The sequence below is a fragment of the Hoplias malabaricus genome, chromosome 1, assembly GCF_029633855.1.
Source record: "Hoplias malabaricus isolate fHopMal1 chromosome 1, fHopMal1.hap1, whole genome shotgun sequence".
In the NCBI taxonomy this organism is placed as follows: Eukaryota; Metazoa; Chordata; class Actinopteri; order Characiformes; family Erythrinidae; genus Hoplias; species Hoplias malabaricus.
In genome coordinates, this window is record NC_089800.1 from 15,777,225 (window position 1) to 15,801,846 (window position 24,622).

Here is a 24,622-nt window from a genome sequence, read left to right on the forward strand (position 1 = left end):
TAGTCTTCCACTGTCCAATCAGCGTGGTCCCTCAATGTCTCCCACTGTCCGATCAGCGGGGTCCCTAATAGTCTTCCACTGTCCAATCAGCGTGGTCCCTCACTGTCTCCCACTGTCCGATCAGCGGGGTCCCTAATAGTCTTCCACTGTCCAATCAGCGTGGTCCCTCACTGTCTCCCACTGTCTGATCAGCGGGGTCCCTAATAGTCTTCCACTGTCCAATCAGCGTGGTCCCTCACTGTCTCCCACTGTCCGATCAGCGGGGTCCCTAATAGTCTTCCACTGTCCAATCAGCGTGGTCCCTCACTGTCTCCCACTGTCCGATCAGCGGGGTCCCTAATAGTCTTCCACTGTCCAATCAGCGTGGTCCCTCACTGTCTCCCACTGTCCGATCAGCGGGGTCCCTAATAGTCTTCCACTGTCCAATCAGCGTGGTCCCTCGCTGTCTCCCACTGTCCGATCAGCAGGGTCCCTAATAGTCTTCCACTGTCCAATCAGCGTGGTCCCTCACTGTCTCCTACTGTCTGATCAGCGGCGTCCCTAATAGTCTTCCACTGTTCAATCAGTGTGGTCCCTCTCTATCTCCTACTGTCTGATCAGCGGGGTCCCTAATAGTCTTCCACTGTCCATTCAGCGTGGTCCCTCACTGTCTCCCACTGTCTGATCAGCGCGGTCCCTAATAGTCTTCCACTGTCCAATCAGCGGGGTCCCTAATAGTCTTCCACTGTCCAATCAGCGTGGTCCCTCACTTTCTCCCACTGTCTGATCAGCGGGGTCCCTAATAGTCTTCCACTGTTCCATCAGTGTGGTCCCTCGCTGTCTCCTACTGTCTGATCAGCGGGGTCCCTAATAGTCTTCCTCTGTCCTATCAGCGTGGTCCCTCACTGTCTCCTACTGTCTGATCAGCGGGGTCCCTAATAGTCTTCCACTGTCTAATCAGCGTGGTCCCTCACTGTCTCTTACTGTCTGATCAGCGGGGTCCCTAATAGTCTTCCACTGTCCAATCAGCAGTGTCCCTCATTGTCTCCTACTGTCCAATCAGCGAGGTTCTTCGCTGTCTTCCACTGTCCCTCACTCCAGCTTTCTCCCCTTGTGTGGACAGGACAATGACAAAGCACTTTTTTTAGGTCTCTCAGCTCAAGAGCAGCTGCTAAATATGACTAAATCTGTATATCAAAAATTTAAACTGGGTTATGTTCACCTGCGCTGGACTTTCCTTAAACCCAATTTGCTCGGATAAACACAGCTCGCCTCACGCTGCTCTGTATCACACTCCCTGACATTTACCAAAGGTGTTAAGAGTAGATTGTGTGCAGCTCGTCCAAAAATAGCAAATAAAACAGCAGCCTGGTCCCAGAGCGTCTCGTCAGCGCGAACATCTGATCTCACACTTCACCAGGGGAGAGTCATAGCAGCCTTAAACAAACAACATCATTAAGTCTGATCTTACAGAGCGCGCTCTGTTGACTCTTCGGCTAAAAACAGCTTCAGAGCTTTAACGTCTGGAGCAGTGTTTACTTTTGTCAAACCCATGCCGTAGAGAATTTTTCAAATATATGAAGTTGTTTTAAGGGTGTGTGAGTGACTGAGTGAATGTGTGAAACTGTCCTTAGATGTGAATCTGTGAGTGACTGGGTGAGCGCGTGAAACTGTCCACAGGTGTGTGTGTGTGTGTGTGTTAGAGTGACTGAGTTTGTGATACTATCCACATGTGTGAGTGACTGTGTGAGTGTGTGAGTAACTGGGTGTGTGTGTGTGTGTGCGTGTGTATGAGTGACTGGGTGAGTGTGTGGTGCCCAGTGATGGACTGATGCCCTTTGTTTTCAGGTGTTCTCTGGACCCACTGTGAACCCTGTTGGGATGGGGAGGTTGCAGAAGAGTGAATGAATGAATGAATGGGCCGCTGTATTTGGAAATAGTGTTGACCGATTTTCATGATCAATGATTCAATAATCAAGATAATGCATGTTTACATGCCTTACATTTTAACTTATTCATCCATAAATGCTATTCAAATTTCCATGCATTATGACCGAACACTAACTAGATAAACGCCACCTCCCACAGACCTACACACTGATCCAGTCACAGACAGTAAAAACATTTTAAGAAGGAGACGGGCAGAATTTCGCAGAGGAGTTTTTAGAGCGACGCAAAACAAATTCATCTTTATCGCCTGTTTGCTCATCACTAGAGAAACTAGATTAAGCTTTTCATCAAGAGCTGATTTGTAATTGTCACGAACTAGTTTTATAGGTAAATCTAAAGTGCAAATTTGTCAAACAAACGGTCTTAGAGCAACACGTCAAAACCAACACAGCACAGAGACGAGAGAATGAAACATTGGCACACAAATGATAAAATATGAATTAGATTTGTTTAGAACTGAAGGGGGGGCGGCACGGTGGTGCACAGCTCCAGGGGCCTGGAGGTTGTGGGTTCGATTCCCGCTCCGGGTGACTGTCTGTGAGGAGTTGGTGTGTTCTCCCCGTGTCCGCGTGGGTTTCCTCCGGGTGCTCCGGTTTCCTCCCACAGTCCAAAAACACACGTTGCAGGTGGATTGGCGACTCGAAAGTATCTGTAGATGTGAGTGAGTGAATGTGTGTGTGTCTGTGTTGCCCTGTGAAGGACTGGCGTCCCCTCCAGGGTGTATTCCCGCCTTGCGCCCGATGATTCCAGGTAGGCTCTGGACCCCCCGCGACCCTAAATTGGATTAAATCACTACAAAACAATTATGCAGTAAGGAAATAAAACAATTTAAAAAGCAACCAAAAGCACAGACTATGCATAATTAGTGGTAAGAGCACATCCCTCTGGTGTGAAATGTGTGTCTTGTGTGTGGTTGTGGACAGAAACTGTGATAAGTTTCATTTAGTCAACAGTCCATAAATCATTAAGGGTCACAATCATCAACACCCGAAAAGTACAAGCGATACACACTGGAAATAACGTGGTGTATTATACTTCAAAGGGTTACGTGCAACTTCTGCATTCTTCCTGAATGTAATGATTACATTTTTTCATTTAATAAAAATGCAAAAATTAAGCTTTTTAATATGTTTAAATGAAAATAGTTAATTAAACTTTTTTTCCAAAATTGTTTCAGTCCTTTGAAAGGAAATTTAAAAGTCATTATTATTTGCAAAATTTGACACGTTACAGATGTGTTGTTACTACTTTGAACCTCTACAGTCCCTTCTAATAAAGAAGTTGAATAAAATTGTGATTTTTCTGTTGCGTTATGTAAAAAAAACCGATTCGAAATTGAAAACCATTTATAAATAAATACAAAACTTGCGATTTTATGTTTTTGCAATATCGCCCAGCCCTATTTGGAAGTGCCCAGATACCAGAATAATTGCAGTTTTGATGCAGAAAACATAAAACCCTGGTGATATCCTCCATTTCCTGGTGAAGCGCAGCCTGCCCCTGAGCTCCTCCTCTGCTGCTCTCTGCTTTAATTCCCAGAAACTCCAATAATGACCTACATTTGCTGTTTTTGACATTATTTTGCTGCTATTTCTGCGAGGTGCCTGTGCGCAGCGCTGCCTCGTCTTTGACATTTTAACTAATGTTCCTTTGCAAAAGGTTACTGCGACCCACATGCTCCCTGTAGATTATTTTTATTTATTTATTTATATGTTTATATTTTTTAGCCACAGGCTTCGTCTGCAGCAAAACCGTTTGTCACGGTGAGGCCGGGGTGGGGGGGCCGGTGGGGGGACGAGAGGCTACTTAGCATTTAAATGATGTGGTGGTGTTGAGGGTGGAGGGAGTGTGGGGTGGTGGGGGGGGGGTGGGGGGGTGGGCAGAGCAGCATTGGGTTGAGGAAGAGAGAAATCCAACTCTCCGTGTTTTAATCGACTGGACGCATCATATAACATGACCTTCCAGTGACCACATTAACAGCAGGAGGGGGAGGGGGCTGTGATGAGGGGTCATATTAGAAGTTAATGACTCGGTTACCTGCTGAAAGTGACCTCAGGTTTTGGCCACGCCCACCTTGGACGGTACATTGTCAAACTCAGTCTGAACATGATTCTGATGTTGTAGAAGTTGGTGTCGTTGTAGAGTTTTGACTTGTTTAAGCGTATGTTTGTGAGGATTAGTATGTATATATTATCCCACGGTCCAAAGAAAAACATTAATTCATTCATTGTCTGTAACCACTTCTTCAGTTCAGGGTCATGGTCCATCCAGAGTTGATCCGGAATCGTTGGGTACAGGAACACACCCTGGGCGGGTATCAGTCCATCACAGGGCACCACACACTCGCACCTATGTACACTTCTGAGTCACCAATCCTTCTACCAATGTGTGTTGGTCTGGCGATAAATCCGGAACACCGAGAGGAAACCCACACAGACACAGGGCAAACACACCACACTCCTCCAACCCACAACCCCAGGACCCTAGAGCTGTGCCCTGTGTCCACCAGTTGCTCCTCGGTGTCGCCCTCGAAGACAAACATAGATCTCCCAAAAAGTAGCTTTGCAAGAGATTACAAGAATATTTTTTCAACTTTCAATGTTTTTTTTTTAAAGATTTTTTTCCCAGTAACTTTTGAGCATTTCTATTAGGACAGCTGCTGAATGGACATCCACAAACACAGTGATATATGTTTTTCTTTGAATGTTTGTCCTCAAAAGGATAGAAATTGCTCATAGAAGTATCTCACTACCAACATTTCCTCATAACATCTAATGCTTTTTACAAATACTGGTACATTAATGTGTGGTTACTGAGATTAAGGTTACTTTTAGGGATAGGATTTAATTAGCTACAGCTATCATTATTTAATACAGGTCCTTACAAGTATAGCAGAACCAACATGTATATATATATACATGTGTGCATGTGTGTGTGTGTGTGTGTTTGTGTGTGTGTACTTATCTCACAGTATATTATTTTCCCATCGCTGGGTTTAGAGCCAGAGCTTTGTGTGTGAGTGTGTGGTTTATTAAATGCTAAGTGTGAGCCGGGGGACTGTGTTGTGTGATTATTGACCTCGAGCTGCTGCGGTCTGTTATACAGAGTGTCCCAGATAGTGTAATCTGTGATTAACGCAGATAAGTCTGTCAGAGTTTCCACAGACAGCTGCAGCTGCAGAGCAAATAACTCAGTAAAAATATTATATAAACATAAAAATACATTACATTTGCATATACAGTGCTTAGTGGAAGCTTATGTCCAGAGTCCACTGAGCTAGAAACCCCCAAGATACAGGAGTCACAGGAAGGGTGTGCAACAGTGGAAAAGTGTTCTCTGGAGTGATGAAGCTCCTCTGGGATGAACTGGATTGGTGTTTGTGATCTGGAAAAATGTAATCTTTTAACAACAGCATAACAGCACCTGACCTCACTGATGCTTTCATGTTTGTCAGCCATCACATTCTCACAGCAATTTTCAAACACTGTCTAAAAATTGTTTTTATGTATGTATGTATTTGTTTATTTATTTATTTATACTTTCTATGTGAAAACCCTTATACAGTTCCGGGTTGGGGTGGGTCCGGAGCCTACCCGGAATCACTGGGCGCAAGGCTGGAACACACCCTGGACGACACAGGACGACATACACACACACAGTCACACATTGACACACTCACACCTACGGACACTTTTGAGTCCCCAATCCAACTAACAACATGTGTTTTTGGAGCGTGGGAGGAAACCGGAGCACCCGGAGGAAATCCATGCAGACACAGGGAGAACACACCACACTCCTCACAGACAGAAACCCGGAGGAAACCAACGCAGACACGGGGAGAACACACCACACTCCTCACAGACAATCACCCGGAGGAAACCAATGCAGACACAGGGAGAACACACCACACTCCACACAGACAGTTACCCGGAGGAAACCCACACAGACACAGGGAGAACACACCACACTCCTCACAGAAAGTCACCCGGAGGAAACCCACGCAGACACGGGGAGAACACACCACACTCCTCACAGACAGTCACCCGGAGGAAACCAACGCAGACACAGGGAGAACACGCCACACTCCACACAGACAGTTACCCGGAGGAAACCCACGCAGACACAGGGAGGACACACCACACTCCTCACAGACAGTCACCCAGAGGAAACCCACGCAGACACAGGAGAACACACCGCACTCCTCACAGACAGTCACCCAGAGGAAACCCACGCAGACACAGGAGAACACACCACACTCCTCACAGACATTCACTCGGAGGAAACCCATGCAGACACAGGGAGAACACACCACACTCCTCACAGACAGTCACCCAGAGGAAACTCATGCAGACACAGAGAGAACACGCCACACTCCTCACAGACATTCACTCGGAGGAAACCCACGCAGACACAGGGAGAACACACCACACTCCTCATAGACAGTCACCCGAAGCAAATCCACGGAGACACAGGGAGAACACACCACACTCCTCACAGACAGTCACCCAGAGGAAACTCATGCAGACACAGAGAGAACACGCCACACTTCTCACAGACATTCACTCGGAGGAAACCCACGCAGACACAGGGAGAACACACCACACTCCTCATAGACAGTCACCCGGAGGAAACCCACGCAGACACGGGGAGAACACACCACACTCCTCATAGACAGTCACCCGGAGGAAACCCACGCAGACACGGGGAGAACACACCGCACTCCTCAAAGACAGTCACCCAGAGGAAACCCACGCAGACACGGGGAGAACACACCACACTCCTCACAGGCAGTCACCCGGAGGAAACCCACGCAGACACGGGGAGAACACACCGCACTCCTCAAAGACAGTCACCCAGAGGAAACCCACGCAGACACGGGGAGAACACACCACACTCCTCATAGGCAGTCACCCGGAGGAAACCCGCGTAGACACGGGGAGAACACACCACACTCCTCATAGACAGTCACCCGGAGGAAACCCACGCAGACACAGGGAGAACACACCACACTCCTCACAGACAGTCACCCGGAGGTCTCTGGAACTGTGTGACTGCGACACCTACCTACTGCACCACCGTGCCGCCCCCTGCAACTCGAACTATACAAAATCATGGTGTATTCATATATTTTAAGTTGGTTTCTTGCAAGAAATCAAACAAATAGAAATGATGTAGAAAAACATTTGAAGTGTTTTCTCAGTAGAGGATGTTTTCGCTTATTTTCACTCGGACGTTCAACACAAGCCTGACTTTAATCCAGGGTTATTTCAACTTTTCCTGACTGTGTTTGAGGGAATCTTAAACATTTCTTTTAAACATCCGTGTGTTTCGAACATGACCGCACTAATGCTGACCGTCAGAGCAGCCCGAGATCAAAGGTACAGATCACATCATAATTTAATTATGTCTTACCCATGATGTGAGACACTGATAGGATCCTGACTCATTATGTATCATTATTTATTTCATTATTCATCCAGTATTGCTTTAAATTATCAGAGGAAATTGGACGTGTTTCATGTTTAAAACACATGTTGTGCATTAACAGCTTTCTGTGCGCTTCCTTTCATCTCTCTGCCTCTGTCTCTTCACAAACTCTCACTTCAACCGTAAACTCGATCTATTTTAAGCGCTGCAGTGATTCATCATAGCGGAGAGGGCTTTGAAATATGTGAATGTGTTTAATAGGTAATACACTGCGTTATAGCCGAGTGTTCTCAGGCTAATTGAGACAGGGAGCGTCATGCTGACCCTCTCGCTGCTAATTTACTCTTCACTCTTGAGTTTCGTGGCTGAAATTGTAAGAAATGTATAAAAAAGTGCCATGGTTTTTAACTAAAAAAAATGAAAAATCTCCTTTTTTTCTGAATATTTGTGGATGTCTGAATGTCCGCTTAAAAATAGGTGTAAACAGAGTGAGAGGAAAGAAAAAAAATATTGTACCAGGCCTCTCCGGGGAGGAGGACGCCAGAAGCATGGACCAAAATAAACAAAGCCTTTCAGCTAAAGACAAAAAAACACACACAAACGAGTCTCAGTCTCTCTTCTACCTCTTCCTTCTTTTCCTCCTCCTCCTCCTCCTCCTCGTCTCAGTCCTCTTGCGCTCTTTCGTATACCTGCCACCATGTCCTTCACCTGGTGTCTCACATTAGGGCGATGTCGGCAGGAATTCAGCCTCGGAGTTGGAGTGAGCGTCTGTCTCTAGGTCTGTCACAATAATCACATTAACGATGTATCGTACAGTATACGGACGTTTCCTCAGCGGTGTCCGCTGTGTTTAATGCGTGTGTGTTTGCAGAAGGATGAATGTCTCCAGTGTTTGAGCCGCTCACTCTGTTCTGGAGATGTCCTCTGTTCTAATCTTAAAATTTATTTTATTTATTTAGGATGTCTAAACATTTTTATTTTCCAGTTCCAATGTCTGAATATGCTTAATTATCCATCCATTCATCCATTATCCACCGCTTATCCGGGTCCGGGTCGCGGGGGAAGCAGTCGGAGCAAAGAAACCCAGACCTCCCTCTCCCCAGCCACCGACTCTAGCTCCTCCAGGGGTATACCGAGGCATTCCCAGGCCAGTCGAGACATATAGTCTCTCCAGCGTGTTCTTGATCTGCCCCGGGGCCTCCTCCCCGTTGGACATGCCCGGAACACCTCTCCAGGAAGGCGTCCAGGAGGCATCCGAACCAGATGCCCGAACCACCTCAGCTGGCTCCTCTCGACGTGGAGGAGCAGCGGCTCCACTCCGAGTCTCTCCCGAATGTCCGAGCTCCTAACCCTGTCTCTAAGGGAGAGTCCAGACATCCTGCGGAGAAAACTCATTTCAGCTGCTTGTACCTCATTCTTTCGGTCACTACCCAAAGCTCGTGACCATAGGTGAGGGTTGGGACGTAGATTGAACGGTAAATCGAGAGCTTTGCTTTTTTGCTCAGCTCTCTCTTCACCACAACGGACCGGTACAGAGCCCGCATTACTGCTGACGCTGCACCGATCTGCCTGTCAATCTCATGCTCCATCTTTCCCTCACTCGTGAACAAGACCCCGAGGTATTTAAACTCCTCCACTTGAGGCAGGATCTCACTTCCAACCTGGAGAGAGCACTCCACCCTTTTCCGGCTGAGTACCATGGACTTGGAGGTGCTGATCCTCATCCCTACCGCTTCACACTCGGCTGCAAACTGGTCCAGCAAGAGCTGGAGGTCCTGGCTCGATGAAGCCAACAAGACCACATCATCTGCAAAAAGCAGACATGGAATCCTGAGACCACCAAACCGGACACCCTCCGCCACTTGGCTACGCCGAGAAATTCTGTCCATAAAAATTGTAAACAGAACCGGTGACAACGGGCAGCCCTGACGGAGTCTAACTCCGACCGGAAACCAGTCGGACTTACTGCCAGCCATACGAACCAGACTCCTGCTCTGTTTGTACAGGGACTGGATAGCTCGTAACAAAGAGCCCAGTACCCCATACTCCCTGAGCACCCCCCACAGAATACCCCGAGGGACACGGTGGAATGCCTTCTCCAGATCCACAAAACACATGTAGACTGGTTGAGCAAACTCCCATGCACCCTCCAGGATCCTAGCGAGGGTAAAGAGCTGGTCCTGTGTTCCACGACCGGGGCGGAATCCGCATTGTTCCTCCTGATGGTTTGCCAGAAACTTCTCGGAGCCGACCGAAAGTCGTTTTCCATGTTCTCACCGAGCTCCTCCCACACCCGAGTTTTTGCCTCAGCGACTGCCGAAGCCGCAAACCGCTTGACTCCTCGGTACCTGTCGGCTGCCTCCGGAGTCCCCTGAGCCAACCAGGCTCGATAGGACTCTTTCTTCAGCTTGACAGCCCCCCTCACCCGGGGTGTCCACCACCGAGTGCGGGGATTGCCACCCCGACAGGCACCGACAACCTTGCAGCCACAGCTCTGTTCAGCCGCCTCAACAATGGAGGTCCGGAACATGGCCCACTCGAACTCAATGTCACCAGCCTCCCCCGGGATGCAGTCGAAGCTCTGCCGGATGTGGGAGTTGAAGATCTTTCTGACAGGTTCCTCTGCCAAACGTTCCCAGCAAACCCTCAGCACACGTTTGGGCCTGCCAGGTCTGTCCGGCATCCTCCCCCGCCATCTGATCCAACTCACCACAAGGTGGTGATCAGTTGACAGCTCAGCGCCTCTCTTCACTCGAGTGTCCAGAACATATGGCCGCAGGTCAGATGATATGACTATAAAGTCGATCATCGAAATGCGGCCTAGGGTGTCCTGATGCCAGGTGTACTTGTGGACACCCTTATGTTCAAACATGGTGTTCGTAAATGGACAAACTGTGACGAGCACAGAAATCCAATAACTGAACACCACTCGGGTTCAGATTAGCGGGGCCGTTCCTCCCAATCACGCCCCTCCAGGTCTCACTGTCATTACCCACGTGAGCGTTGAAGTCCCCCAGCAGAACAATGGAGTCCCCAGAATGAGTGTTCTCCAGCACTCCCTCTAGGGTCCCCAAGAAGGCATGGTACTCTGAACTGCTGTTCGGTGCATAAGCACAAACAACAGTCAGAGCCCTTTCCCCAACCCGAAGGCGCAGGGAAATTACCCTCTCGTCCACTGGGGTAAACCCCAACGTACAGGCGCTAAGCCGGGGGGCTATGAGTAAGCCCACACCTGCCTTACGCCTCTCACCCTGGGCAACTCCAGAGTGAAAGAGCATCCAGCCCCTCTCAAGGAGATTGGTTCCAGAGCCCATACTGTGTGTCGAGGTGAGCCCAACTATATCTAGCCGGTACCTCTCAACCTCGCGCACCAGCTCAGGCTCTTTTCCCACCAGAGAGGTTACGTTCCATGTTCCAAAAGCCAGTTTCAGTAACCGAGGATCAGAACGCCAGGGCCCCCGACCCCGACCACCACCCGATCCACAATGCACCAGACCCGGATTACTACCTCTCCCACAGATGGTGGGCCCATGGGAGAGTGGACCCATGTATCTCCTTCGGGCTAAGCCCGGCCGGACCCCATAGGTGAAAGTCCGGCCACCAGGCGCTCACCAAGGAGCCCCTCCCCCAGCCCTGGCTCCAGGGTGAGGCCCCGGTAACCCTGCTCCGGGCAAGGGAGGCTGTGTCCACGTTTTTCTCTTTTTCATCCATGTCTTTATGGATCACTCTTTGTCTGGCCCATCACCTAGGACCAATTTGCCTTGGGAGACCCTACCAGGGGCTATTGCCCCCGACAACATAACTCCTAGTCTCACGCAGACACGCAAACCCCTCCACCACGTTAAGGTGGTGATCCAAGGAGGAGATGCTTAATTATTTTTGCCATAAATGTTATTGTTTTTAAAGGGGCATATTTGCATTACTATGTTATTATATTATCATTATATCAGTGGCATAAAATGCTGTTGAAATGACAATACCATTGTTTATTGCAATTATTTATGGGACAAAATATCAACCACAAAATTCTACTATTGTGAGAGGCCTAACCGTCTCTGTGTGTGTGTTCTTGCGTGCTGGGCGTCATCTTCCACCGTCTACGTTACAATGCTGAAGAACCCAAAAACAAACGTGGTTAAAAGACCCAGATAACGAGGGCGCATCATTATACGGTGGTTTCTCAAGAATGTTCTTCCTCAGAATACAAGTGCATTCTGCGCGTTCACTCTTCAGTGGCTCGCACCACAATTTAATGAAAGTAATTTAACTGGACAATTTTATTTGTTTAAAATACATGCTTTGAAAGGTAATGCAAATCCTTTACATTCACCCACCACTTTATTACACAACCGCTCTTATTCTGCTTCCAATATGTTCACTTCTCTTTTTCTTTTTTGATAAGTTATTTAGTTTTGATGATATTTTCTGATCTTTTTAAACATCATTACCCATAGAACAGACAATAAGCTTCTCTCTCATTTGTTAGAACTTCAGGAGCCAGACTCAAGGCTTTACCTGTTTGATTAACCACCAGCAAGAGACACAGGAATCAATTCCACTTTAATTTATATTGTGACTAATTTCTTGAGTGAAAACGTGTCTGTAGCACCTTAAGGAAGTTATCGATAGGAGACTGGAGTGGGACTAGAATTCACATTTGTGTTTGCTTTAAGGCCCTAAAATGTTCCTGTGAAATACAGACAGAGCTTTAGAAGCCTCACAGATGTCCTAGAAATCACAGGGACCATTGTAAGTCAAGGCAACGCAAGTTTATTTAAAAATAACAGCGTGAAAAGCAGAAAATTAGAAAATAAAAGAAATAGAAGACTGGACATTTAAAGCAATAAATGCTAACCAAATACACAGGAGAACAGGGAAGTCTTTAGATTTGTAGGAGATTTTGTCCTTGGTTTTGACCGAGTTCTGACATTAACAGCCCAATCTGAAGGACCCTCACCGCGCTTTACCCCTGGGTGTGAGTACAGTTTATTAAAGCGGGTAATTAATGCTAAAAGCTCATTGTTCTCCGAGTGAGGACGAGGTTGGAGGCCGTGCTCTTTGTGAAATCATGGTGCTGTACAGCGGAGTGTGTGGGGTGTTATGTAAGTAATGAGATAACCTTCACCTGTAGCAGCTGGTGGCTGGCGAGGTTTGCAGGTGTTGGCAGATGAAAAGGTCACTCAGCTCCTTGCTGTGCTCCATTTATCTGTCCATCCATCTGAAATGATATCTGTATCCTGCATTTCTTTAGGTTCTTCCCTCCTGCATTTATTTATTTATTTATTTAGTGAAGCATATTAATCAGAAGTCTGTTCCCTTACACCCCACTCTTCATTTACACATAGTGGAACATTGCTGCGAGGAGTTGATGACACTCAAGCACACAACCATCAGTGAAGTCAGGTGCTGGTGTTGGACACTGAAGCATCCCAATGGTATTGAATGGAGCTCCATCACTCCAGAGAAAGCACTTCCGTGTCCATGAACTATGTGTGTATCGTGTCTGTACGCTACTGCAGGTGCTGTTTAGCCCGTATTTAAAAGCTTAATAAGAAGCTCTTCAGGAGAAGACACACTACTTAAAGTCCATTAGCTGTGATTAAAGAGCATGGCGTCTTTATTACGGCATCCTTCAGTGTCTGCGTGCTCTGTTCTTTACATGATTTATATCAAAGCTGCTTCGTTTTCATGTAAACACTGTCTGTTTTGTGTCGTTTTAATTAAGTGACTAAATTTACCTGCCTCTGAAGACTCGCGCCTCGGTTCTGGAGCTGTTTCACAGGGAACACTGTTGTCTGATTCATAATTAAATAGTCAGCTACAGAGAAAAGGGGCTTTTATTCATTAATCAGGGCTTTGATTTTTTCAGTATGCAATCAGTGTTCTTTCAGAGATACCGTCCTGAGAGAGAGAGAGAGAGAGCGAGAGAGAGAGAGATTCATTTACAGCTAGTTTGTCATGTAACCTTGGTGAACTGGGTTTGGCAACAGTGCACATACTGGAGCGATACAGGAAAATTACAGTAGAATTTAAAATGTAAAAGAAAATAAAAACAATTAAAAAAGTATTAAAATAGAATTAAAACTGAATATATAATAAAAATAAAAATTATTAAAAATGTATTCAGTAAAATTTAAAACAACATAAAATAAAAGACAATAAAACAGAGTAATAAAAAAGGACAGTTATTGAAATAGTCTAGAAATAAAATAAATAGATCTACATTTTTAATTCAATCTAAGCGCAGCGCTACTCAAAGGCACAGGAGAACAGGAGGGTCTTTAGTCTAGATTTGAAGATAAAGTAATATTTGGGGCAAATCTGATGTTTTTTCAGGAGTCTGTTTCAGGTGCAGGGAGCATAGTGACTGAAAGCTGCCTCCCCTTGTGTGGTTCTGACCTGGGACACCACTAGCTGACCAGTCCTGAGTGATCTGAGGGGCCACTGGGTATATACACTTCTAAGATCTGAAATATATTTTGGTCCGAGACAGTTTATCTGTTAAGCTGAGTAGTGACCTCAAGTCTTTGTTCCTTACTGCCAAACACAATCACCTTTGTCTTATCTGTGTTTAGTTGAAGGAAACTGTCCCTCATCAAGTTATTTACTGATTCTAGGCAGTTCCAGAGGTGGGCACGCTGCCTATGTTTTATTTTTATCCTTATGTGATTTATATAAGGTAATCTGAGCATATTTTAGATATGTGTCAGTGCTTAGACAGCACTACAACACCCAAACTTCATAGCAACAGAGCAGAAATAGCCCTGTTTTACTGGATTCATAATAAACTGATGGAGTCAGGACAGAGTCATGGTTTATCCGCTGTTTACAGCTTCAGTCAGTTCAGTGAGAAATGATACACATGTTCTAGGTCATCCGCTGAGATACAGAACAAAAAAAGAACTGAATGAGAACAGAGAGAACAGTGGAGAAAAGTAGACAACGATCCTTGAGTCACGCTGAAAAACAGCCCCAGAAACACATTCATTTTCCTGGTTTTTTTTTTTTTTCCATGTGGCTTTCTTTCCAAATCAGATTGGCATTTCCTGTTTTCCATTTCCCCATTTCAGATGGAGAAGCACCACAGACCCATCTGGGTCTCTGCTCTTTACCCAGAACACCACTGAGGACAATATGACATTCTGTAAATGACCTGCCAGCTCCACTGCGCCATAACACTTTATTTGAGGCTATGAACTCTTTCTGGAGCTTCTTTATCTCGGCTCACCCTGCTGGTCCCTGCTGAAGAACCCATTTGTTCTTTGATTCTAGCTGGAAACAGACTTTTCTGGTTCAGAAACCAATTTACTTTGGTGGAAACATGCAGAAAGGCTCCAAATTAGGTTCATGAACTGGAACTGAAATGGTTCCTTGTTGATGGAAAGGGCTATGTGTGATTTTAAAGTGAAGCAGTTGTGGTCACAGCATGTATAATCTCTAGAAACAGTATCAAATTGACTGAAGCAGCTACACACGAGCCTCTACTATTCAGAGGTGTATAAAACCTCTCAGAATTGGGCTGTGGAGCAGTTGGACTAAGCTCTAATACCCTCCAATAGCTCTGGTAACTGATTCTCCCATATCAGCATCTAACCTAACTGACGTTTACACGGCAGCCATCAGATCCTCACAGCAATGTTCAGACATCTAGTCCAAAGCCTTGCTAGAAGAGTAGAGGCTATCACTGCAGTGAATAAGAGCAATCTTCTCATTTGTGCCCTTCATTTCAGAAATTAAAACAAAAACACTAGATGAATATATACTCGGTCGTATAATGTATAATATTATAAACATGTTTTTGGTATTTAATCATTATGAATAATTATGTATGCAGTAAATTAGCAGATAATGTATGTAATAATGACCATGAAGTTGTGGTGAACACTGTGTAATTAAATTAAAGTTATGATACAGAGTTTTTTCGAAGAAATTAGGAGCCGTAGGTGGAGGAATTCACCTCCATCCATTATTCTGTGTGCCAGCTACAGCATTGTTCCTGTTTTATGCTCTATACCAGCTGAGTAAACAAATTAATCTTCTGCGTGGATACAAATCCTGTTGAAGCGCAGCGGAAAAGGCACATATATCACACAAATGAATATTGGCTGTCAGCTGCAGGAAATGGAGAATCCCTCTGAAAATTAATCCTCCTAAAAGGAACCACGCATTTATAGCCCAGACTCCTTCGTCCTAAAGCAGGACCGGGTGGACGGAGACTCTTTTTAAATACTTGTTCCTCTGACAAAACCAGGCCATGAGGTTTATTTACAAAATCATTTCAATATAAATAATGTGGCATTCACTAATCGCTGTTTAATAATTCCCTAAACCTTCTGCGTTAATCCCTGCTCAGCTGTAGGGCGAGTTTAAAGGAGTTTCTGGAGTCACCAACACCAACAATCTGAAATAACATCACCAGGTCGGGTTCATCTGTGCTGCCTACGTCCGAAACCATGGGGTCATACAAGCATTTCTGAATTGGTTTCTCTCTGATGTGAGAAGGGGAGTTATTTGAACTGTACCACCCACTCTTCTGAATATCTCCAATCGCAGCCCCAGACACGGTTTTCTCTGAGAGCAAGGGTTTAATCACCTAAAACATGCATGATGAGAGCAGATATAAATAATATAATATAAAATAATTAAAATGAGAGTCTGTGAGGAGTTGGTGTGTTCTCCCCGTGTCCGTGTGGGTTTCCTCCGGTGACTCAAAAGTGTCCGTAGGTGTGAGTGTGTGAGTGAATATGTGTGTGTCTGTGTTGCCCTGTGAAGGACTGGCGCCCCCTCCAGGGTGTATTCCCGCCTTGCGCCCAATGTCTCCAGGTAGGCTCTGGACCCACCGCGACCCTGAATTGGCTAAGCGGTTACAGATAATGAATGAATGAATGAATGAATAAAATGAGAGTGGAGAAATAAGAAAACTGAGTGAAAATGGAGAAAACTAGAGCACAAAATAAGATAACCGAGCAAAAACTGCGTAATCACCAACAGAGAAATAGGAGAACCAAGAAAAATGTTAAAAACGGGAGTAAAGAAATAAAGGAACTGAACATAAATGGAGCAAACGCAAGCAGAAAAGAAGACAACAAAGCAAAAACAGAAAACCCAAGCAGAGAAATGAGAACCAAGCACAATCTGAGAAAAGGAAAGTTTAGAAATAAGAGAACCAAGTCTTAATGGAGAAAACAGGAGCAGAGAAATAAGAGAAGCAAGAGAACACTGCAAACAAGAGCAGAGTTTCTTCTGTCCAGTTTCACATCCTTTCAGACCCACGGCGCTGAGCTGTTCCTCTCACAGTGTAAAGATGGACACTGTTCAGATCTAAAACCAGGGTGGAATCTGAAGACGAACAGAAGCAGTGAGTGCAGTTTATCTGAAGTGGGTTGTTGTGGTGAGACCTCACATCATGCGCGGGTCTGTCGAGGGTCCCATTTTCCCTGGAGCTTTTTATACTTTCTCTTTTGAAAACAGATGTTTTCCATTTATTTTCCTTTACTGTTCACAGGGATCATTTTATATCTCATCTCATAAAAGCTGAATAAAATATTTAATTAAATTAAATAATAAATGAAGAGTGCATTCTGACATTGAATATTTATAAATATATATTTTATAAACAGTGAGTTACACAGTGATTGCAGTCTAAGGGTAGAAATTATTTTTAGAAATGTATAAATTAAAGTGGAGCTGAAAGGGTTAGTAGTAAAAATATTAAGATATTAAAGATATGATCGACCGGCTCTGGTTCAGATCATCTCTTATTCAGTGTCGTCCCCAGAGCATCATAAAGCGCTTCGGTGCAGGAAGCTGCTCATCTTTAATGTGCAATATTTAATTATTCAAATAAATCAGAGACGTTAAACAGATGCTAAGGCTCCTGCTGCGAAACAGGCTTCAGAAACGTTATTAATTATCATAGAGTAAATTATTGATTGTCCGACTAAGACTAAGGCTGTGAGGACAGGGGGATAGAATAGAATAGAAAACCTTCAGTAATTCACCGTCTGTAACATTCAGTAATTCACAGTATGTAACTCTTATCCAGTCCTTATCCAGGTGGTGGGTCTGGAGCCTATCTGCAATCACTGGGGGCAAAGTGGGAACACACCCTGGAGGTGGCGCCAGTCCTTCACAGGGCAGGATAGAAAACAATAAAATACAATAAAGTAGTACAGAAAGTTAAGAAAAAATTTAATACAGTAGAACAACATACAACAGAATTAGGCTCAGTAGGGTGTGACCCAACTATTGTGGGGTGAAAAGGGTGGGTCTAAACCTCTGTAGAATTGTGACATCACAACCGTTATTCATTCAAAATGGGCAGTTGGTGCACCTTTTGTGCCCTTATTTGGAACCTAGGGACTGAGGAGTGAAAGATGTGTTTATTAAATCTCTTCAGCTTTAATTTTCTGCGGGATCAATAAAGCGTCTGTGTCTCTATATTTTGAAGTGTTTAGTCTGTGTAAACCACAGAGCCTTCGAGAGGAGGTTCCAGACAGATTTGGGGCCTCAGACTCTGGTTTTTAAATCGATACCTGGGGAGGAAACTCGGAGAATGAAAGAAGAGGGAGGTGAGGGTCAAAGCTTGATAAACAATCGATAAAAAATGTTTTTCTTGGGATTTTTTTGTGCCTCTGAAATTAGGTTGTGTTGTTTATGGTTTAATTCTTTGTTGAAAAACTTTGTTATCCTCCTGAGATTATTTAGTGATACCCCTGTAGCTGTGCTTCGCATTGTTTGGTCAGGTTAAAGGTGCAGTGTGGAAGATTGAAGGGATTCTGTGAGCAGAAATGGAGTACACTTTATGTAACCCTAGTTGTCATTAGTTTAAAATCAACGGTATCTATAACCCTTTGTGTTAAATTAGCCCTTCATAGCTCCAGTAGAGGTCCCCCTATGTTTCTGCAGCCCATAATGGACCAAAAAGCATGAGCTCTACACAATGCCTTTTCAGGCTGTTTAAGTTGAAGCAGCAGATTGTGAGGGAGGGGTGAGGGAGGGGCACTCAGCTGCAACCTCACCACTAGAGACCACTTAATGTTACACGCTGAACCCTTAAATGTGTTGTTTTCTTTGGCAGATCTTCAGACGATGCTGGCTCGTGTTCAAAAAGGCATCCAGTAAAGGACCGCGGAGGTTAGAGAAATATCCAGACGAAAAGGCGGCCTACTTTCGAAGTTTTCATAAGGTAAGACATAAAACTCTTTCACATTAACAGATTGAAAGTAGAGGAGAGAGAACAATTTACTCCTCTCCACAAAGACCATCATCACGAGATGAAAATAAACAACACAACTCTAGCTTTCTTTATTTTTTTAACCATCCTGCTCAGTAAAAATTCACTTCCTGGCAATCAGGAACAGCGCAAGGTTTAATAATTATCTCCTTTTTTTATTCTTAGTCCTTTTCAAGGATGCAATGGAAATAGGGTTATTTCTGTAGTTTATAGCTTTTTTTAAATTCTTTTAAATTCTTTAAAAAGTGTGCATCAGAGGCTTTTACTGAAACAAACAAATAAATAACAGGAAATATCTTTCTATATTTCTTTTTGTCTTTCCAATTTAATCTTTTCACAATGGCTTCTTTCTTCATCTATATTTTCATTTTTTATTATTTATTTTCCTATTTTCTTTCTTTTCTTTTTTGCATTCTCTCATTGTCTCTTTTTATCCTCCTCTTTAGTTCAGTGAGAATTATTGAATATTATTACTGGATTCTGAAATAAAAATAACCTCCCCATGGTTTATGACTGTGTTCGTTTACAGCCGCAGGTATTCCTCCTCTGCCGAATGCACAGTGACAGCATCCCTCCTTTGCTCTTGATGTTCTTGAGCTGTGATTCTCTCGCCCTGGTCTCTGGTGATCGCAGTGATGTCTAAAGAGCAGGAGCAGCACTGTGGAATAAAGAGCTGTAGATCTGAAGTGTGATTCACACTTTAAAGCTGTGGCTTTGTGTTAGCGTGGCATTATCAGATCTACACCAGTGTAATTAGATTATTCATCAGCCCTGAGGGAGGGGGGGGGGGGCAATCAGATTCAACTCAGACATTCAGAGCACATCTGTGTTTAATGGGAACTCAAGTTGTTTAAAATCTCCTCCAGCTAAAGATATTGATCTATTCCAAAATTCAAAGGTACAATTAGTCATTGTCTCCAGTGATTCTTCTTCATCTGATGGAGCACATATTACTGTGACCCCTAGTGGCCTTGATGTGTGAACGATTCTGTGCTTAAACTGATTTTAAACAAAGGCTGCCAGACTCCTGAGAGGCACAGGGGGTTGTCCCAGTCTTTCGGAGATAAGCTGTGTGAGGCCGGGAGTCCTAGAAATCACAGTTGGCCTGGCTTCCTTGGTGGATGGAATGGCCTTCCCTGTCCCCGCCTCTCGGCTCACAGTATGTGACGTGGGTGTCTGTGGGCTGATATAACAGATCTGGGCAGGGGGTGTTCTCTGGTCAGTACTGCGTCAGCAACGGTTCATAAAGAATTGGTGGGTCGGCCTCAGGAGTCTTGCAGGGAGCACGTGTCCCGCACTCAGAAGATATGTGTATATAAAAAAACAAACGGGCTACAAGGGGTTCTTTGAGCAATTCCATAGGACACTACTTTTGGTTCCATAAAAAACACGTTTAAATAGATGTGCGAGTATGTAGAAACTTTTTATTGTTTAAAAAACAGTCACTTGATGTAACAGTTCTTGACCATTTTAAATGTATTAAAAATGACAAAATAGCAAAAATAGTTATTTATGGAGCCAAAATGGTTCTTCTATGGCATTGCTCACAGAACCTCTTGTAACACCATTATTTTTAAGCGTGTACAGATAATAAATAGTCACAAAATTCAATATATCAAATATCTTATTGCTATAATTTGGTGGTAAAAATGACTGATTGCAACTTTAGTCACAGTCTGACTCTGGTCTTTAATCAGCAGCTGTGGTAGAACATGGATTTGGACCAATTTCACTAGAGTGAATGCTGTTTAGGTGCTTAAATATCTCCTTTATTTATTAATTTATTTATGTGCCAAAACAATACTACTACATAAAGAAGACTGCAGGATTTATTACATTGCTGTGATGATTAAATTTCTTGCCAGGCTTGTGGTAATATTGCATCACTTCTCTGTTTCATCAGCGCTAAGTCTTAGGTTTGAATATCACTGGAATATATTTGAAAAGATTTCTTTTTTTTCTGTTCTTTTTTCTTCAGTCACACTTTTACATCAGTCGTTCCACATCAAAACAAAAGTGCTTTTAATTTTTTAAATAAACTTGACATCACTCTGAGTTCACGCTAGTGTTTTATTCTGTGTCTCTTTGATAAGAGAAATGATGTTGTGCAGCCGTGGAGACACATGTAAAGGTTGTACATTAAACATGGAAATGTGGAAAATATTTTAGTGTATCCATGGAAACAGGTGTAGTGTAAACCATGGAAACCTATGTATCGCAACCATCAAAATGATTATACTGTAACCTAGGACACGGATTTGGTACAACCATGCTGAAAGGGGGGTATTAGTGTAACTATTGAATGTAGTGTAACCATGGAAACAGACGTACCAAGAAACTGGTGTAGTGTAACTATGGAAACAAGTGAAATTCCTTGTAATGATTCAGTTTTAGTCGTCTGGATTATAGTTTTAGTCTGTTACATATCGTCGCTGTCCAATTAAAAACATGTATCTCCAAAGACTGCACTGACCTGGCCATTTTTAGATCACTTCTCAAAACTCACCTTTTCAGATCTGCTTTTAATATATGAGCTAATGTTCTTTTCTGACTTACCTTTTCAGTTTTGCTGTTTACTGTTTGATTCTATTGTTGTTTTTATTTATTTTATTTTAACTTTTTCTTCTCGTATTTCAACTGAATTTTATAGCCTTAATGTTCTTATCCACTTTTGGTTTCTCTGATTGTTTTTATGTTTGTAAAGTGACTTTGAGTATCTTTAAAGGCACTATAAGATTTATATTTATAAGATAAATTATATTATATAAGATATAATTTAATATATTATTATGGTATGTTATATGCATTAAGTATAATGTATATGTGGAGTGGATCAAACCTGGATTTTAAAAGTTGCTTCCTGCTCATGGGTCCAGTCATGTAATCCATAACAGAAAAAAAAAACAGAAAGGGACGAGAGATGAGGAGTTTCTGCTGGAGTCTGAAACTGTTGTGTAATTATTTACACTCATTAACAAACTGCGGGGTTGTGCTGAAGTTTTTGAGGCACTCGGGCCTGTTATAATAAAGCTGTATAGTTTTTGTTTTCGGTAATCTGAGGTCCGTTCCTGAAGGCGTGTGTCTCGGAGGCTGGCTCTGAGTGCTGCTCCAACAGGGCTCACTTCAAAAGTGCAGCACTTTCCTCAAAGCTGTTGTCAGTTTGGATCTAAAGAAACGGAGTTAAAGCGTTCCAGTTTCTGGCAGATATTTACAGGAAAGTTTTGTCTGAGAGTTTTTGTGGGAAAGTGGGGACCCCTGCGGGTGAGCAGCGAGGGGAGGCAGGAGAGTTACAGCCCATGGAAACGACAAAGAAGCTTCATCAAAAGTGGGAACAAGTCACAAAAAGAATATATCAGCCCCCTGTATGTAACAGAACATGATGCTGTGGAGCAGCTGCACATGAGCCTAAAATCATTATTCCCAATCCCGAGCGCGGGAGAGTTGGGCATGAACCCCTCCGGCACAGGCTGCGTATTCTACTGGGATGGAGTTCCATTCCTTTGGGATGAGTCTCAGTGCCACAGCTAATCATTCAACATCAGCAGCCGACCTCTCTGCCCAGAGAGCAGTGAATGTTTGGCCCAGATGTGGCACATCTGCAGTTCTGTTATGGCCCACATCTGGTCTTGAATGATTGAGTCTGGCGTCCTCGAGTCCACCTTATAGATGTCAGGTGTGTTTGTGTGGTTTGGCATGTTGTGTGGTATTTTTGTGTGGTTGTGTGTCTGTGCTTTTGAGCATGTGTGTGGTTTTGCAAGTTGTATTTGTGTGTGTGTGTGTGTGTGTGTGTGTGTGTGTGCGCATGTTGCTGTATTTATGTGTGGTTGTGTGTCTATGCTTTTGCATGTGTGTGTGTGTGTGTGTGGTCTTGCATGTTGTGTGGTATTTTTGTGTGGTTGTGTGTCTGTGCTTTTAGGCACGTGTGTGGTTTTGCGTGTGTGTGTGGTGTGTGTGTGTGTGTGTGTGTGTGTGTGGTTTAGCAAGTAGTATTTATGTGTGGTTGTGTGTCTATGCTTTTGTGTGTGTGCGTGTGTGTGTGTGTGTGTGTGGGCATGTTGTAGTATTTATGTGTGGTTGTGTGTCTATGCTTTTGCGTGTGTGTGTGTGTGTGGTTTTGCATGTTGTTGTGTGTTTTTTTGTGTGGCTGTATTGTTGGTGTTGTGGTGGTGTGTTTTGTTGGTGGTTGTGGTGGTGTGTGTTGTTTTGTAGTGTGTTATTTTATGCATGTGTGTGTGTGTGTGTGTGAAATAATGATTCTTTCTCCGCTGTGGCCCACTCTGCTTGGGTGTGTGTGTGTGTTTTTAGATGTTTTGAAGTTTGTAGCCGATGCAGTGGGGTGTTGTGGGGGTCCTGAGTCCGGTGGCTGTTCAGTTTCCTCCGGGAGGGGGACGATCCCCTCGGGACACAAACAAACAACAAAACAATTCCAACAGAAAAGAAAGAGACACTGGTTAAAACAGAGAAACAGAAACAGCTGGGTCTAATTATTCTCCATCTCCCTCAGCAGGAGAGAGAGAAGTTTAAAACTGGAGTTTATAACTCTGTAGGAATAATAATAATAATGTAATAATAATAATAATAATAATAATAATAATAATAATAATAATAATGCACAGTAAGCCTCTATAACTAAAGTAAATATAGTATGTAGTGTACAGTTTTTATGGTACTCCAGTTATTCTGTATTTTTCTCAGAAGTGTTTAGACTAGATATTGTACCATTGCAGTGAGGATTTGATTGCATCCAGCCTTCATTGCCCCTCCTGTTTTTTATCTGCCTTTATTTTATAAATGAACATCCTGTATTTTTAATTGTACACTGAAACATTTAGGTGACTTGCTTAAGGGACCTCAGCCGTGGGTGTTGAGGGAGGAGCCAGCACTGTTCCTTCTTTCTCCTGAACCCCGACCCCAAGTGGTGTGTCTGTGTGTTGTGGTTGCTTTGCTTGTGTGTGTAGTTTTGTATAGTTTGGTGTATGTGTTTCTTTAAGCTTTTATGTGTGCGTGTGTGTGTGTGTGTGTGTGTGTGTGCTTGTGTGGTAGTGTGTTGTTTTGCGTGCTGTGGTGGGTCGGGCTCCTGGGGTGGGTTTGTTATAGCACCTTGGGAGCTGTGCTCCTGGGTGGAGGGGGGGATACTGTCATTTTTGATATGGTTTATTATGTTGGTCTCTGTATGTAAGATTTATGCTGAGCTGTTCTTCTCTCTAACTCTGAGGCAGATAAAAACCTGTGCCTTATTTTGGCATCTTCTTTCTTTTGTCATCCTCTTTTGTTCCCTTTCTCCCTTTGTCCTCCTTCATTTGGGTAATGAGTTCTGTCTTTTCTTTCTTTTCTTTCTTTAGATAACAGAACTGCACAACATCAAGAACATCAGCCGAATGCCTCGAGAGACCAAGAAACACGCTGTCGCCATTATCTTCCTCGATGAGACCTCAAAGACTTTTTCCTGTGAGTCAGGTAAGCACTCTCTCTCTCTCTCTCTCTCTCTCTCTCTCTCTCTGTCTCTATATTTGTCTCTATTAATTATCCTTTTTCTTTCACTCGACAAGCCTCTCTCCTTTTTCCTTTTCTTTTTTTCCCTCTATACTATCGCTTCTCTCCATCTATCTTTTTACTTTTCTCCCTCTCTTTTATCTGTCTACTCTTTTCTTTTTATCCCCTCTCTCTTCTCCTAGATATGTTCAGTAAAACCCTCATCGAATTACCTTCAGTTTAAGATCCAAAAATGAACTTATTTCTTAGAGAGAGAGAGAGAGAGAGAGAGAGAGACAGAGAGAGAGAGAGAGAGAGAGAGAGAGAGAGAGACAGACAGAGAGAGAGAGAGAGATTTTATTGGAGTGTGTCGAGTTTTAGGACAAATGTGGCCAAAGGCTGAGGCCAGACAAAGTGGACGGATAAAGCCTCCCTCTCATTCTCTTCTGGATGAAATATGAGTGAATCCGGGCTGTGGTCATTACAGCGTCCACCTTCATCCTCCAACTCCAGCTGAAACAGAGCCGAAAGCGACCAGGCGTCCCAGGGTTTTGAGGC

General features: G+C 43.9%; 1 protein-coding gene across 1 annotated transcript in view; it reads left to right on the plus strand.

Annotated features, from left to right (window-relative positions):
* The window catches only part of dok6 (docking protein 6), a 56,808-nt gene that overhangs the window by 11,885 nt on the left and 20,301 nt on the right, over window positions 1–24,622 (plus strand). The window contains exons 2-3 of the mRNA XM_066682374.1: window positions 18,437–18,544; window positions 23,935–24,049. Of these exons, the coding sequence (XP_066538471.1) occupies window positions 18,437–18,544; window positions 23,935–24,049 (223 nt within the window). The remainder of the gene's footprint in view (window positions 1–18,436; window positions 18,545–23,934; window positions 24,050–24,622) is intronic.